Source organism: Aptenodytes forsteri, unplaced genomic scaffold, assembly GCF_000699145.1.
Source record: "Aptenodytes forsteri isolate BGI_AS27 unplaced genomic scaffold, ASM69914v1 Scaffold108, whole genome shotgun sequence".
NCBI classification, from domain to species: Eukaryota; Metazoa; Chordata; class Aves; order Sphenisciformes; family Spheniscidae; genus Aptenodytes; species Aptenodytes forsteri.
In genome coordinates, this window is record NW_008794448.1 from 6485565 (window position 1) to 6504110 (window position 18546).

General features: G+C 35.3%; 1 protein-coding gene across 1 annotated transcript in view; it reads right to left on the reverse strand.

The window, feature by feature from the left end:
- Positions 1–18546, reverse strand: part of RALGAPA1 (Ral GTPase activating protein catalytic alpha subunit 1) — a 128264-nt gene that overhangs the window by 93106 nt on the left and 16612 nt on the right. The window contains exons 9-17 of the mRNA XM_019474888.1: positions 16936–17144; positions 16334–16573; positions 14002–14193; positions 11931–12068; positions 9566–9714; positions 8595–8724; positions 7587–7824; positions 5134–5295; positions 549–689 (exon numbers count right to left, since the gene is read on the reverse strand). Coding sequence (XP_019330433.1) covers positions 549–689; positions 5134–5295; positions 7587–7824; positions 8595–8724; positions 9566–9714; positions 11931–12068; positions 14002–14193; positions 16334–16573; positions 16936–17144 — 1599 coding nt within the window. The remainder of the gene's footprint in view (positions 1–548; positions 690–5133; positions 5296–7586; positions 7825–8594; positions 8725–9565; positions 9715–11930; positions 12069–14001; positions 14194–16333; positions 16574–16935; positions 17145–18546) is intronic.

An 18546-nucleotide genomic window follows, 5' to 3' on the forward strand; every position in this document is an offset into this window, starting at 1 on the left:
TTTATGGTTTTATGTATTAATGAAAAACAGGCATACTGTAAAGCATATTATATGATACCATATACTTCAGACATTCTTTTTTCACGGGAGCTAAAGTATATCATTATCATGGTTGTCCACACAACATCTATGACACTGAATTAAAAAATTTACGTAGAAAGATGTAAATGGCAAGTCAAAGTAAAATTATGTTCTTCCTTTTCCTCCCTCACTCATCACAAATAAAAACTTTAGATTAGTTGTATTCTCTGGTAGACAGATGCTATATTACTGCTTACCAATAAATTGAAAAAGCAAGAGATTTCTCTAATTTTTACTTTCATGATAGTAAACATTGGCACAGCACTAACTTCCAACAGTTCCAGAATGAATTGCAAAATAGCATGGTATTTTACATAACTCAACATATTCATTCTTAATCTCTTCCCCTCTCCCCCCATCCCCCAAGTATTTTTACTTCGAAAAATTTAATGATTTAGCAGAATTTGAAAGCAGAAGGTTTAAAAAAGTGATAAAGGGGGTGCAGAAATTAGCAGAGGTGGCACTACCTGAAAGCTCATCAGAAAGGGGAGTGAGAACAATATCAGGCAAGAAGGGTTTGGAAGTATGGATCAGAACAGGAGCACTTTTAGCACTGCGTATATAGGCCGATGGCAGAGCACATTCACCAATGGATCGGCTTCTCATGGCTTTAAAAAGGAAAAGAAAGAAGTGGGGAAGGAAAAAAGAAGAGTGACTATAATGAAAGGCTTGTGTCACAGAAAAAGCAGCAACAGAGAAAACAAAGATAAAAAGGAAGAAAATTCAAAAATTAAAACGTTTCAGCACGGCAGATATTGGCAGAGCTGTAAGAAAGAAAAAAATCAGTGGACACATAAGACATTTTGAGTTTTTAAGTTTTATGTAAAGCAGCAACAATGCCTTTATTATGACGATTACAGAGATTTTGCATTCAAAATCAAGAAACTAATTAACACTTTTTTTCCCATTGCATCAGGGGTTGAAAAATCAAAGTTAAAGTCACTCCACAAGCACTCAGAACTTGAATTTTTTTAACAGAAAAAGCAACTTAGACTACATTTGCATTTTTCTAGTTTCCTTCAGTTTAGTCCGGAAAAAGTATCTGAATTTTACACATACCCATACTCTTGAATTCAAGATTCTCCAAAAGAGATTCAAAAGCATAAAGAGAAAATGACCAATTCTGTGTGGAGAAATTTGCCATACGACTTGTTACAGTTCCACATTAAAAATGAAGTGACTGAAGTGAAATGGTTTGACAACAAAAAGCATTAAATTGTTTGTTATCTATAGGGTCTGGCTTTTAATTGATACAGGATAAATCTTGCTAAACTGAAACTAATTCACCTTTTCATATCTCATCTTCTGCCAACAGTCCTACAGAATGGAAAACTTACATAAGAACTGTGGCATCAGGATCAAGGTTATATCTGCAGCTTTTTCAACAGATTTAAAATGAATCTTTATGACACTTATTTTCCTCTGTCAGAGTAAGACGTAGCAAGAACCGATACTGCGTTCAATCTCAAAGTACACTTGAAGTTCTTCAAAAAGTAATATTCATTGTTTCAAGCAGCTTCCTTTTCAAACTGTTGCAAATTTGATAACTTGTTTTAAAATAGTTGCTGATAAACTTCTTTTAAGGAAACTTCAGTGCATCTTACATAAATAGTCAGTACAATATTTAATCAGTCTTTGAACTTTTCTACATGTATTTTCAAAGCAACATGGAATATAGACTTAGAATCTTAGTGCTCCTGATCTGTATGGGAATCAGAAGTACATGAATGGAGTGCAGTGAAAGTTGAGCACATCACACTTCTAAATCAGGTTAAAGAATTGTCCCTAACAGCAACATGCAGATAACTTGGGTAGATCAACGTACATAGAGCAGAAAACATTTGACAAATGCAGCACAACTTAAGTGGAGTCTTGACATCAGTTTGAAAAAACAATTCAGAAAGACAGACGTTTTAAGACTGAAGCCATTCTCTATTAAACTTAGTTTATAAGACAGAAACCAATTTTTAAAACAAAAAAGGCAATTACGTGTAAGGCTTTAACATCTCTTTGTTTAAGAGATGCAATAATAAAATTCAGGATACAGGGATAGTTAGATGCATTACATTCATCATTGTGCATCTTAAAATGAATGTAGGCAAGAGAGAAAATAACAAGCTACATAGTAAATCTTAAGGGTCTTTTCCAACCTAAATGATTCTACGATTCTAAATAAACCAAGCTTTTGAGATTGGATACTGTGTTCATTACAAATCTTAACATGAAATGTCCCTTGTAATTTGACTGGATCTTTTCTACCATATTACACTGATACTAGCAAGGGGGGTGTGTGGGGTGTGCAGAACAACCCATTTACAATTTGGAAGGTGGAAATTTTACAGAAACTTTTGAAGGAAAAATTGCAGTGTATTATTATTGAAAGCAAAATTAACTTTGAGATGCTGTAAAAGGAAAATGTGACCTCAGTGAATTATCATTTTAAATAAGATGTGTCACATAATTTCAATTAAGTAGTTAAGCAGAGGCAGACTTAATACCAGAATGTGAACTAGATATTTGACAGTTTATAAGCTTCCACTGTTGTCTATAGACAAAAGCAGAACAATAGATTAGTAAATTCTTTCTGATCTGATATTTTGATAGGACTAGAATCTGCTGCCTAAGCCACAAATTCTGTACCTAGCCTTATAGAAGATTTTTCAACCCATATGCATATCATGTTTAAAGGCCCTTTTCCAAAAATTACTTTACATAAGTTCAGGCTAAAAATGTACACACTGCATACCAGAAAAGCTGTGATTTTTATTTGAGTACACACATACACACAAATTTGGTGCAGCAATAAATGTGTGCTGGCATGAGGATGGCTCAAAAGATAGAGGTGCACAGATGTACACAAAATGTGTACAACATAAAACAGATGAAAAAGAAACCCCAGCTTTTTCTTACCATAAAATATTCAACATGCACATCCCCCCTACTCAGATACAAAGAGTACATTACTCACAATCAAAGGAAATACACTACATATCAGGTATCATGCAACATATCTGAGGTCTGACTTAATTCCAGACTTAGCTTGTGGAGCTAATGTTAAACTGAACGAGAAGATCTGACCAGCAAAATGTTCTATAGAAAATTTTACTTATTGTGACTATAAACCACTTTTTTTATTATGTGACCCTGTGTTAACTGGCACAGATTAAGAAGCATCCAAACAGTGCTCTCAGCAGACCTGAGAGACAATAACAAGCAACTGTTTGCAGACAGTTAAGACAGTAACATGTTCTTCGTTAACATTTTAAAAAAACTGAAGAGTGTGAGATTCTGGCTCTGGCAACTCTTTTTGGGATTTTCGTCTTTTAAAATCGTCCTACTAATGCTGTGATGCTTGTCCAGATGGTATTCTACAATATGAATAGAGCTGAAATTTTAACTGGTTACAGTAATACAAACTTGGCTTATTAATATCAAATATGTACGATAATTGGAGGAAAGGAACAAAACCATGGAAGCTGAAGTACAGTGAAACTAAAATCAGATTAGTTTGCTGCTAACCAGGTCAATATATAGCTTGATTAGGATAAATTTCAGTCATTTTAGGGCTAACATCATGTAAATAGCCATCTTTCAAATAGCAGCAAAACAAAACCATTAATAAATTGACCAAACAACGTAATCTTCTGACAGAGTATCTGAATTATTAACAATTTGGGAAGGAGAAATTTTAACATGAGCTTTACCTTGTTAAGACAATTAAGATTTAAACCAAAAACACTGCAACAGTTAATCACAGACTATCTACAGAGAAGCAGAAATTACATTTAAAGTATCTGTGATCCATAAGGAAAACTTTAGTCAAACTAGGTGCTGTCAGCATGAGATACAGGAAAAGCTGTGTAGCATTTGAATGCATGAAAAAGACAGGAAATTTTGGAGTAGGGACTCATTTTCTCACATGTCTGTACTGCTTATAGAACAATTAACTCTCCCACACCAACAAAAGGCTTACAAGAAAACAAATTTTTAAAATGGAGAATTTTGAAGAATATTAAAATAAAAACTTTGGTTAAATAACCTCTGTGACTTAAAAAAATTAATTGCAATTATTTTTGGAAAGAGAAAGAAAATGTTAATTTCTGAAAAGCTAACACAATTATATATTCAACTGTCAATATGCATCCCCGGTTTCTAAAACTGTGTCAGAATGTACCTGCTTCCAAGAAGTATCAGTGAAGCAACAACACACAATGACCGAAGCCACTACTACTACAGAGACAGTAAAAAAGCAAGAGATATTCCTTAAAAGGTTCTTCTTTTAAATAAAAAAGTAAAATCAGCTTAATTTTCCTTCACATAAGGGATAGCACTGAGATCATCAAGATGAGGCAAATGAGTAAAGAAATTTGTAGTCCAGTTCACGTGAAGATATTCTAAGCAAATCATACGAACATAAATGAGTCTTCTTTTGAGCACTTCACCTAAGCACTGTTAAGCATCACTCAATTCTATCACAGGAAAGACTATCTGCAAGTAACGAAGTTGAGAAATAGATGACTTCAGAAATAGAGAACTGCACACGTATGTGCTGATCTTTCATTAATGCAAGATTCAGGGTATAGTAAAAGACAACACATTTTATAAACTATGCAGATATATACATATTTCTTACACTTTTCTTTGCACTAGTTGGAAAATACTCAACCTATTTTGTGCACAGTTTATGAAAACACGCACTTGAAAAGCCTTCTATTACCCACCTATCCATACCATTGCTAAAATCATTACAGCTTTTTTCTCTTTCATATACAAACAGTATTATTTTTCCAATCCAGCTTAAGCATGTGATCAAACTCATTAAGAATTAATACATCAACTGCATTACTTTCATTTGCAGTAACTACAATTCTAGTAACCACAAGCTATTCAGCTACCCTAAAGCACATAAGGCTGCATAATTTACATATTTAACTAATTATTTTTGATAGTATACTTTTGTGGAAAGAAGTTATCCACATCGCTACAAAAGTCAGCTATTAATTCCTTACCCTTTCTCAAATGTCACTTATATCAGCTTTTACAGATACGTACCAACTGTTTTCTGCCGTACTATGCTTCTTGCCTTTTCTGTGCCTGGAGAGCCAGTGGTTGTAGCACTGCGTTGTCTCATTGGTGCTTGTCCAGGCTGATCACGGCTCCAGCCTCTAGAAAAGGACTTATCAACGGAAGATTTTGGGAATTCATGCCCAACTCCTGCAAAAACAGAAGTGCAAATCTACCCACTTCTACTCTGGTATCACCAGATATTTGTAGTTGTGTTTTTTCAGAGAGTTTTAAAGTCGGATAGAATAAATTATGTTATCAAAGCAAGCATGATTTTAAAAGCTAAACAGCTCATTACTGGTTTTTAAATACATAAACCCACTCAGCTGGCATTAACACTGAGGGATACTCAAACTTTTTCAGAAGTGTTGGTGCTATTAAACTATTGTGATTTTCTTTTCTGACCAATCAAGTGCAAAACCACAAGAAAACTGGGTTTACAAAGGTTGTGGCCTGGTAAAAATGTCTAACTATAGAAACTTCTCCTTTGCTGCTCCTATTAGACAAGACACACAAAATCATACGTTACAGACCATTAATATTGTGGGTTTTTTCCCAAATAATTTCGTGACATTTGAGGAACATGAAATAAAGATGATAAAATATTTTAACACCAAATGCAAAAGCAAAAGAATGGGATGATGGGCTCAGAGAACAAGGCTCTTTGGAAATTCACAAAAAAATACTATGCTAAGATTAAGAAAAGATGGAACAAATTCAGATTTGACATTTCTATTGAAGTAAATAAAGCTTATATGAGGAGCTATCAAAAACAACTGTATGCAAAAAAAAGTAGTGATCTAAAGAATATTTGCAATGTATTTCTTTACCCACATTCAACTCATATAATCCAAAATTATACTTGATAAAAAATTACAATCATTAAAAGGGCATCTTCTTGGAAAGTGAGCCCTAGTACAACATGTTCATTATTATTAGCAAATGAACAGGGCCAAAGAAATTTGGCATAATTTGTATGGTATTTATTACTTCCAAAGCTGGAGTTAACTCTGCAACTCACATTTAACAATGGAGGCTTTCTCTGGAACTCTATTACTGAAGGCTAACATAAACTCCTCTCATGTGGCTCTGTATGGGTGATACAGATGATTCAAAATGTTTTTTGTATAGTTATTCAAATAACTATACACATTCTTATCTCGTATCTGACTACTATTTTTTTTAACTGAGTCTTTTGCAAGAAAATGAAGAAAGCTGTATAGCATAGGAAAACAAAAATGCATGGTCTGGAACAACCTCTCAGGGTCAACTACAGAGAAATGTATTTTTGTCCAGTTGTCACACCCCAGAAGAACAAAACGAAAGTGTGAATAATGCCTTTGCCCAAGATGAGAAATTTGGAAGCATGTGAAATGTTTTTAGCAAAGAACAGCCTACATGAACATCCTCTTTAAGAGAGCAAAATGAACATCCGCATCTCACTGACAAACCCTAGGATATTGTAGGAAGTACCTTCCCCCAGGTTTGACTGGAGAACCACATCAATTGGAACACAGAGATGAAAAAGTAGACTAAAAATTACACTTTTTTCCCACCTTTATTAGTCACCCTAAATACAATCCTGCCTCTTACTATTAGATCTCAAAGCACTTTTTAAAGGAGAACAGTATCATTACCCATGTTTTACAGAAGTGGAAACAAAGACAGAAGTGATTGCTCATGGTCACATGCAGAAAGTCTCTGATCTGGGAGGTTTCGCAACTCTCAATCCAGCACTCTATCCAGGAGGACAGACTTCCTGTCCCTTAACAATTCCAGAACTGTACCATTATAAGCAAGTAGCCACCTCCTCTCCCCATATTATGTCCTATAGAGTATTTCCTGCATTGTTTAGGAATCCGTTTAAACACTGGTACCATTCATAGGGATAATTAAAAGTATCCTTTCTCTTAAACAGTCCAACAAGGTCACTTCGACAAAACCTGTCTTCAACATGGCTTAGTGGTGAATTAGAACACAAACAAAACTATGTTAATCTTACATTTCATCTTTAAACAACATTCATTGGATTTCAGGATCAATATTCCAATTGTGCTTGCAATAGCCACTTGCTAGCTAGCTCATTTTTTACCAGATGTGTAATCTTTGTTACTTTCAAGAAGTTATGATTGGAACTCAACTATTTAATTGCTTTGATAAAAGGAGAAAGGCATAACCCACTACAGTGTAACATTTTAGGTTAAATTCAACACACCTTTAAGAACTACGTTCCATATGTGCCTAACTATTTGCAGGATTGAATCTTTAAGTGGAGATTTTGTGGTGGTTCTAAAAAGCAGCCGTATCTTAAAGAAACGGGGTTATTTCAGGTGATAGAGTTTAATTAGGTGCACTAAAAAGGCTAGACCAAAATTCTTCTGTGCCCAACATCTCACTATCCCAGCTCAAATTCAAACGATGTGTATACAGTATTGTCTTACCTTTGCCTTTGTGTTTTTTCTGCTTCTGCTCACTTAATTTATCCAATGGCAAGTCACTGAGGTCCAGGCTGTACAAGTTTCTAGCTAATACTTTAGTTAGTGTCTCCATTGTCAGTGACCACTCAGTGGCCAGCTCTTCCCAATATGTCAGCGATGACATTACACACAGCAAGTCATCCCAGAGTTCTCGAGAGATGTACACATTTAGATTCGCTTTGATCCAAGCTACTATAAGAGTCTAAAAGAATAAAGTGAGAAAAGTTGGGTTCCGAACATAAGATGACAACATTCAAGTGTTACCGTTTAAAAAGAAGTTTCTAGCTGCCCTAGAAATTTCTGTGTAGTCCTGACATTCTTCTCCTCACCAGTACACACAGACTTTTCATGAATTATCAAGTGTTATGCTAACATGGGCTTCTGACTTAGACACAGGAACAACTAGTTTGACTCATGAAAGATCTTTCGGTATCTTACAAGCTTTGCCAAAGAGTTTTGTAATACTGTTCTCAATTAGTTCTCATCACATTCGTATCTCGTGTAACCTTTTTTTTTTCCTACTAAAGAATCTAGAGACTTTACAGATCCTATTTACAGAGAAGCCACCACAACAGCTCTCTACAACTATAAACTTTGAAAGGATCTGCTACAGCTTACTGTAAGGAACAAAAAAATCAGTTGGTTAGGCATGGATGGCACAGAAGATTTTGTGCTGACTTGAGCTAATTTTGCAATGGAAGCGGGCTAAAACTGCACACATTGCCAGTTATCACAACTCAACTAAAGGACGGGAATTTAATTTCATAGTACCCCAAAAACCATTGTGACGGTGTCATTAAATATAAGACAGAAAGTAACAAATGTAGCCAGTTCTTTAACCCACACCATTCACATTATCTGGGTAACATGATCAATGATTTAAGATGACAAACCAGCCAACAGTGGTTGTCGCATCTAATCGCTTGGTCAAAATTAAGCTGGATTAATTAAAGTGAATTTATGTTTAATTGCCTGGAAAAGAGGTCCTGCAAGTCTTCCAGCTAAAGTAGAGTTTTTCCTTCCTTGATACTGCAAGAAGGTTTGGGGTGGTATTTTCAGCACAGATTCAGTAACCCTGAGCAGCACAAGTAGCATCTGTTCCCTGCAAAACAGTATTAAACTTGGAGTTACCTTTTTGTTATACTTCTGTATATACCAGGATACTTTTAGAGATAATAACCGAGCTTGACTTGCTCAAACACATTCCAAACAGGACACAGCGATTACAAACAGCCTAACTTGGTTCTGGCAAAAGAAATTACTGTCAGAAAATACTGACAGATTGAATGCAAGTCAAGTTAAAATGGAGTAAATCAGCCATTTGAAATCCCCTTGCTACTACTTTCTTATGATGGAGAATAGTGGCAATATACTACCTCGTTAGAGACAGCTATTTAAAGGAGAGGGTGAAATAATAGAAATGAATTTGGAAGTGGGTCCCTTGTACCTGCTAGGCACCTTAAGCACTGGAAAGGAACAAAACAGTTAAACAGTACACGGAGCCCTGTACACAATTACAGATCAAGAGCAACCCACATCTGATTATAATAGTTATCCATGCTTATCTGAGGATTTTTGTTTATTTTTAAATAAGGCTGTGAAGCTTCAAGTATGTTTTCATATTTAGCACTGACACGAGCAAAACGCCCTGGAAAAAAAGTCATCAGTAGCTCCTTAATAGTTGTCTGTATATCCTAGCTTACTTCTTTTTTCACTGAGGGCTAAGCTGCCTCAAACTAACTAGGTGGTTACTACTGGCTTTAACAGAGCAGATAACCTCTTCCCCTCTGGTAAGTTGTCTGTGATGTTAAAGTCCATGTATTTACTGATTTAGAGAAACTGGTTCACATAGTCAATACCACTCTACTGTGTTTACTACCAAGTAAATTTTCACATTTATCTTGTGAACTAATAGTCTAAGGATAAAAGCATTAGCATTTTACCATGTCTTCTTGTCCATAGTCACTTGGACTACCATGTGACGGTAGATATTAAGAATGCGTTTACACATATCAGTGTGTTCATCCAACAGAGCTTTAATTTCATTTGCAGGTTCAAGAAAGAATATATTTGAAGAATTTATTATAAAAACCTGTAAGTAGAAAAGAGTGCATGTTACGAGCTTGAAGCACTTTGATCTTTTCATCAATTCAGTTGATAGATTTTTCTCTTCCTGGTTACTATGATTAACAGAAAAGGCTGCATATACACTCAGAAGTATATATTCAAATATGTTAGCTTGATGTGATAATAAAGTAACAATAAGACTGATTTTTTTTCCCCATTTTTTTCTACAAAACGTGTGTTTATTTTTGCTCTCATAGACAGATGGTACAACAAACTACTCAATACTATTATTTTAATATGATGGACAAAAATGTCCCAGTAAAGAAGTCCACTGCACAAAAGTTCCACCTGTAAGCCAGCAACTGACTAGCATAATATATGCTAAACTACTTGAAATAGTCCTGGTACACAGTGTGTGCTTCAGCATGACAAGGCCTGTATTATGTTCTGGGAAACTAAAGCATTCATCCCACTGTGATCAGTAAGGCTTATGAAAGGCTTTAACATGAACCACTTCTCCAAAGTGGTTGACCTCATTGGACAGTGAATTAGGGCTTTCAGAATGAAAATGATGAAAGCCAAGTAGGCAAGGACACTGCAGGAGTTACAGGAGCTACTACTGAAGCGTTGTTATATTTTTATATAAGTTTAGGAATTATTTGAATCACGGTGAGCCCTAGATTTCCAATTAATTTTTGTCTTTCTTAATCCACATGTACAGGAAATCATTGGTTCTACAGCTGTAATTTCCCTCTGCTGAGAGCTTTGGATTTTAATAATTAAAAACTATTAGTATGCAGCTTTACATTCACTAGCCTCAACTAATGAACCCACCCTACTCTAAGTGCCTAGAAATAAGTCTATGCAATAATTAAATGGGAAGAAAACTCAGGACAGAAGTCTTGGATTCTTGATTCACAGAAAAAGTCAAATGTGGTTCCAGGTCGGGAAACCTCTCAAATTCAGATATGGTACGGGGTTAGAACGATGTCTTGACTCCGTTTTGGCCTAAAAAATATATTTGCTGGTCAAATGAACCTTTGTCTAAAAAAACTTCAACATGAAGAACCTCCTAGGCACTCTCAGATGTGTAAACCTTAGTGATACATTGCAAACCAATAAAGATACTTCACTGTTTCTTTTCTCAGAAACACTTCATAATCTAGTCATTGTATGCAAAGATTATGAAGCTTAAATTATTGTAACATACTTGAATTTAAAAGTTATTTCAGTTACAAAGTTTATTTCTATATATAACTGTACAACACAATAGGAAACCCTATTCAGGAAATCATTCAAACTGTGGTAAAAATAATGAGTTCTAATCAGCCTGGTCACCCATGGTAAAAGTGCAGATGGTGGAGTGGCAAATGCACATGTCTATTTTATTTTGTTTAGAATCAATTTTCTTCTGGATAAAAGGGTATTATGGAGGCTACAGTCATATACACACCTGTATGTATGTACGTGCACATATTCTACATAAAATGCACATTTTATATGACCTTAAAAGCATTTCAAAGACCCTCAAGTTATACACGCTTGATTTTCTATATCCTCAACTTCAGTAAAGCATTTTGCTGAACATTTGAAAGTAACACAATTTCTACCCTGCCAAATTTCCTAGAAGCAGTTAGTAAACTTCTGTTAGGGAATGTCAGCAACTCTCCCATTCCTTAAGGACACCACTGAAGTAGAGAGTTGTGGTGTCTGATCAAATTTTTCAAACACTTATGTACTCATCCAATCTGTAATTCAGATAAAGATGAGAAAATATCCCTGTACACCTTATTATTCAGACTAGGAAAACCGCAGGTTCAGATGTTTTGTGTGCAGTGACTAATAGCTTAAAAGAAAAAAGCTTCTAAGCATTCTCATTAAACACTTACTTAGAATAATTTGATGATCTGGCACTCAAACAAGAATTATTTTTTCTGTGATACAATGCAGAGCAGAATGCATGTCCTGATGCAAAATTCAAAGACATTTTTACTGTGTTATCCAACACTTGTGTATACATTGTCCTACTTCAGGTCAATAAAAATATAGTGAACCACTGTCATTATTCTAACACTATTTATCATCATACTTTTTAAATCTAAAATAATTTATACAATTCAGAGATGCTTTGAAGGAGCATGGGTTTCCCTTGCAGGAGTATTGCACTATATTCCACTCTTTATGTACTGATAACGAGTTTTATTATTAGGATGAAAATTAGATCTCAAGTCTATTTCATACCTGCAATATTGACTGCACTCCAGCTCGTACATTTTGCTCTTCAGTATCAATTTCGGACATTTTATGCAAAGTGTCTTCGTAACAGCCATTTCTTGCCCAGTTTGAATTTCTAACATGACTGGAGTTCATTACTTTTTCCTGAAAAATATTTTTTTCTTAAAATCCCATAGATTTGTAGACAGGTATTTTGGTTTATATATTAAAGGAAAAAGGATATAATAGATATTAAATAATGAACAATGGTAGACAGATGTTTAAGATGCATCTGAAAGACACAGCTATATTTTAAGAAGTTTGTAACGATTATTTTAAAGTATCTGGATGAAATAACTACTATTTACCTTATCCTTTTATTGGTATATAGTTTTTACACAGCTGAAAGTTGGCATACTGTATAATCCACATCTTGAGAATAGTTCATAAAACTATATGAAATTTTAAATTGAACTAACCATCTACAGATAATGGATCAAATTGGTAGCCCATTCACACACTGTTTAATTACCCTTGATTCTCCCCAACAGATGCTCTGACATCAAATTAAACCACATATAATCTGTTGAGGAGGCCAATTCTGTGTCTACTAGCGTATCCAAAAGATGCACAAATATTAACCAACAATATTTTACCTCTTCTCTTTCTTTTGCTTTCTCTGATGAATTGTGGTCAACAATGCTTTCATCACAATCTACAGTTGTGCATTGCATTATTTCTTCAGGTTCTTTCATAAATAAAGGCTTGTCTTCTTGCTGAATCCACTCCTGATACACCTTTACCACTTTCCTCATGGCAGCTGCTTCACATATTGGCAACAGAAATGCCTGTGAGTAGAAAAAGAAACAAACAAAAAACCAATTACAACACTTGAAATCAAGTTGGGCTCTCTAATGTAGAGGTTCTAAGGGATAAGGGGGAAAAAAAACAATACAGCCACTGTAGGATCTTAAATAAATTACTCACTGCCAAAGAGAGAGATATGAGAATCCATACAGGCATGTCTACTCGACACCTAGCCTGCTGAAATTAAGGCCCAAACACTCATCAAAAGTATGCAAAACGAATGAGCAGAAGTTTCTATTACAACATCTTCCATTCAGAGGACTTGGAAGAGTAGAGTTAAACCAGTTCTAAATGACTAACAGAAATTCAAGTGACATACATTACTGGTAGGCATGTATCTTATTTTTAGCTAAATGAGATTTTACAAAACAGTATCCTTAAAACAAATAACTCCCTGAAAAGACGTCAGAATTATTGTTTCAAAAAATCGTGCATTTGAGTCAGCGTGACAGCTGGTTAGTGCCCTCTTCAGGAGGTTTTCTGTATCTGCTGTGCTGGTAACAACTAGTCACAGATCAGAAACTCTTAATGTTAGTCAGGTTTTAACCTGATAACGAGTTTTATTATTAGGATGAAAATTAGATCTCAAGTCTATTTCATACCTGCAATATTGACTGCACTCCAGCTCGTACATTTTGCTCTTCAGTATCAATTTCGGACATTTTATGCAAAGTGTCTTTGTAACAGCCATTTCTTGCCCAGTTTGAATTTCTAACATGACTGGAGTTCATTACTTTTTCCTGAAAAATATTTTTTTCTTAAAATCCCATAGATTTGTAGACAGGTATTTTGGTTTATATATTAAAGGAAAAAGGATATAATAGATATTAAATAATGAACAATGGTAGACAGATGTTTAAGATGCATCTGAAAGACACAGCTATATTTTAAGAAGTTTGTAACGATTATTTTAAAGTATCTAGATGAAATAACTACTATTTACCTTATCCTTTTATTGGTATATAGTTTTTACACAGCTGAAAGTTGGCATACTGTATAATCCACATCTTGAGAATAGTTCATAAAACTATATGAAATTTTAAATTGAACTAACCATCTACAGATAATGGATCAAATTGGTAGCCCATTCACACACTGTTTAATTACCCTTGATTCTCCCCAACAGATGCTCTGACATCAAATTAAACCACATATAATCTGTTGAGGAGGCCAATTCTGTGTCTACTAGCGTATCCAAAAGATGCACAAATATTAACCAACAATATTTTACCTCTTCTCTTTCTTTTGCTTTCTCTGATGAATTGTGGTCAACAATGCTTTCATCACAATCTACAGTTGTGCATTGCATTATTTCTTCAGGTTCTTTCATAAATAAAGGCTTGTCTTCTTGCTGAATCCACTCCTGATACACCTTTACCACTTTCCTCATGGCAGCTGCTTCACATATTGGCAACAGAAATGCCTGTGAGTAGAAAAAGAAACAAACAAAAAAACAATTACAACACTTGAAATCAAGTTGGGCTCTCTAATGTAGAGGTTCTAAGGGATAAGGGGGAAAAAAAACAATACAGCCACTGTAGGATCTTAAATAAATTACTCACTGCCAAAGAGAGAGATATGAGAATCCATACAGGCATGTCTACTCGACACCTAGCCTGCTGAAATTAAGGCCCAAACACTCATCAAAAGTATGCAAAACGAATGAGCAGAAGTTTCTATTACAACATCTTCCATTCAGAGGACTTGGAAGAGTAGAGTTAAACCAGTTCTAAATGACTAACAGAAATTCAAGTGACATACATTACTGGTAGGCATGTATCTTATTTTTAGCTAAATGAGATTTTACAAAACAGTATCCTTAAAACAAATAACTCCCTGAAAAGACGTCAGAATTATTGTTTCAAAAAATCGTGCATTTGAGTCAGCGTGACAGCTGGTTAGTGCCCTCTTCAGGAGGTTTTCTGTATCTGCTGTGCTGGTAACAACTAGTCACAGATCAGAAACTCTTAATGTTAGTCAGGTTTTAACTAACTATAAATACGTTTACTGAAGACCATGATGTCCTAGTTGTATTAAAAAAAAGAACAGATAAACTACGCTAAGACATAGTTTTATGGAGTCCATGGTGTGAATGTTGAAAACGCATTGCCCATGTCTTTAAGGAAGGCCCACTTGATACAAGTGGTACGTCTCTCTGGAAATGGACATTTCATACCAGTACCGCACTAAAAAGAATTTTGCTGTGTATTACAGAATTCAACTGACAAGTTCATCAGTCACACACTGTCACTCATCAAGTCTAACAATCTCCTGAAAGCCCATATACATTTTTTGTACCCTGGAGTCTAAAATGCATAAAACTTTTTTTCTACAGACAATCTTCCCACTATTCAGTACAACTGAAACCTCCTCCTGACTGGAATAACTTAGCCCTAATGTTTTAGAGACATTACAAACATCTGGCATATTAGAAATGAACTTATACAGAAAACTTCTGGCTAAACAATGACTTAAATGAGATCTCATAACCACACATGAAATCCAAATAATCTACATAACTCACGGAGTGCCTTGTGAAAAGAACGAAGAAAATTGCCTTTGCTGTCCCTTTCACTGAGGGGGGCAGTTTCTAAATTGACCACCAATAATTTAGACTCTGCATTCAATGTCTCAGACTCTGTATGCCCTTGAGCGGCAGCTGAATTTGGGTAACTCTGTTATCTCCTTCAGTAATGTTTCCAAGCTCTTCAACACACCGGATGTGGATAAGCTTCTGACATTTATTTGCCTCATTCGAAAATATCCATTTCATCCAGATATAATGGAGTTATAAAATGTTTAGTTTTCTGCTGTTTAAAGCAATTAGTGTCATGCATTTCAAATGAAACTTAGTATATTTTTCCTTACTAGTATTCAGAAAAACCTCTTTCATTTTTTGATCTATAGCATGGGGCATAAAGAAAGTCTATCTTGTTCTGTTCTCCCACATTGAACTCGGTTATGTATTTTGACATTATAAATAAAGACTCCATATTCTGTCATATGTTCTCAGTTTAAATTTGTTTAATAGTTTCCAGTTGAGAAACACTATTTTGAGTATGCTCAGATAACATTTCTGGTTGCAGTAAAGTCAGAAGCAGAAGCTGTTACCTTCTATAGCCATCTGTCCCACTCTTCTCACGAACACTATCAAGGTAAGGACATTCGATTGCTCCTAAAGCAGCTCCTTAACAGCTGCAGACTCCCACAGGAGGCTTATTTTAATACGTTGGGTTGTGAGCTCCAATAGCTACGGGGTTGATGTATGAAAAGATCAAACATTCCTGTCTATGGGGAACTGTAAAGTCCAAGTTAAATGTTGTCAAACTGGTTATTAAAGAAATAAAATTAGAAAAATCAGGAACCAGGGATATACTACACAGAAAATATTTCAGAATATTAACTTTACAATTCTTAAACCTTAAAGGCAAGATGATGACAGAAAAAAACTGTAGATTTATATAATGTTCTGCTTAGCAAACACTCTTGAAAGAAAACCATGACATAATGATCATTTACAATATAATAATCAAGATTCTTGCATTCTAAAGAGGGTTCTTTACCTGTCGAAAAATCTCAGTTAAAAAATTAACATTGCTTCTTTTAGAAGAAAAGACTTTCCGGACAATTTCAATATCGGTTAAATGTTCTTCATCAATACTGCAGAGGCTGGAAGAACTTGGTTCTCTCTCTGTTAGAGTACTTGTATTAGAATGAGATTGTTCTGGCTCTGCATTTCTATCCTGCTTATCAGTACTGTCATTTTTGCTGTCCTCCCTTGAAGCCATGCTAGCAGCTGCTCTCTGAAACAAAAATTAAAGAATATTTCATAGCTCATTTTTAGTACAACAACTGAGCAGTACAATTTAAGTTATACAACAGTATAATTTAAAACAGTATAAAAAAATCAGGGAAAAAAAACAAAGGTAGGATTCACTGCATTTCAAGGCTTCTTATGTCTATTTGATTAAAAACAAAATAGCAGAATTTGAAAAAAAAAAAAGCATCACGAGTCCTTCTAAAGCAAGTTCATAAGCAGAAAATTTGTTTAGAAATCCCTTTTTTCAATACTTTATTAGTTATAATTATCAGAGGAGTGCACACTGCTGACATAATTAAGACAAAAACATGAAAACAAACACTTTTTTTGTATGTTTGGTTTTACCTGAATATTCTTTGGCACATTTTCACCTTCCATCCCAGGAATATGAGGTCCTGTATGAGGTTTTGGCTCAAGCCAGAAAGACACCAACCATCGAATGACAATAACACGAGCCTTAATAAAAGGTTCCTTTGTGCAATATATTGCCTCATTGGTTTCAGCATCTTTCTTAACCATTACATAGTGTGGCTTTGGTCTCATTTGTGGTATATCTGTAAGGAAACACGTCGTCTTAAAAATATGTGCAGAGAGAAAGCTCTATATAAGAAAGAAATCCTAAAACCATAACCAATACACGTGAACTTTCAGAGGTGCTGTTTTTTCATATTCGCTGTTGCACAACTCATCCCAAGATGTGCCAAAACGGACGTAATAGAGAAAATTTCAAGACTAGACTATAAGACATCAAAAGGCTGTAATTTTCTCCTGGAGGGAGACAATACTGTCAGTCCAACAGACAGTAACTTGTTTCTACTATGCAAAACCTTTAATTTTTTTATCTGAAAGTGATTTCTATAGCCTTATATCCTTGCTTGCATTTTTTTCTAAATAAGTAAACACATTTCATTGTTTTCAGCTTTTTTTAAGCTACTTGCTGTACTCAATGGTTAAAGATAAACTTCAGCAAACTCACTACTTCATGCTTTCATTGAAAACTACGAAGGAGTTTTAAGTAGCAAAATAACTGTTACTTAGACTAGAACATGGCCTATACAAGAAAACTACTTTCATATAGAATTAAGATATCATCAAATTTCTTAATTTTTAAGAAGTGCTTATAGTTAAGTTTCTAAGCAACAATTTATGTAACTCATACCATTTTACAGCCTTTTAAGAGTCCTATATGTTGCTTACCCCCTACTACCAAACCTACTGGGAAAAGCAGGTGCAGTTCAGATGCAAGGGATCACCACATTTCCTCATGCATCCCTAGAAATATCTCTACGTTGGTCTGCAGCAATCCACAATAAAGCAATATAATTAGCGATAAGGGTCATCAGTTCTTTACTGATACAGATCCCAACACATAATCATGGCTACAATAGGAGAGCTTTAATTGCAAACTGTATTCTAACAGCAGCTGCAATAAACACAGACTCTTCTGGCCCTGCAATAGGTGAAAGATGAATAGAACAGAGAGAAATCCTGCCCCAAAGCCACGTGAGTTTCACAGCTTCATCTAATGCCACATCTGCACTAGCTAATTTTGCTGCACTTTGCTGCCAGAGCAAGGGCACGTGGATCTTCCTATGACTTAGCTGAAAGATGATTCTGTGGCAATGGCTTCTGTACTAGCTTGCAGGGAATGTAATGAATGATGCCCAGCAGCGTGCCAACTGGCAGGAACTGTGGTTATTTGGGGTCTATAACCTACAATTCCATTTTCTCCATCCCACGTTCTACACAATGGTTCAGAGCTGTTTTGCCCTTCTGGTTCTCTACTGTGCTAGTGACAAAGATACTGACAGTGTCATCAGTATTCCTGAATCTGCTTCAGAAAAAAGGGACAGTCCTTAATAACCCAACATGGATGGAATTGACATGTGCGGTAAAAAAAACTTACAAAGACTGGGGGGGGGGGGGCGCCCGGCAGGGGCCGGGAGAAAAAGCGGG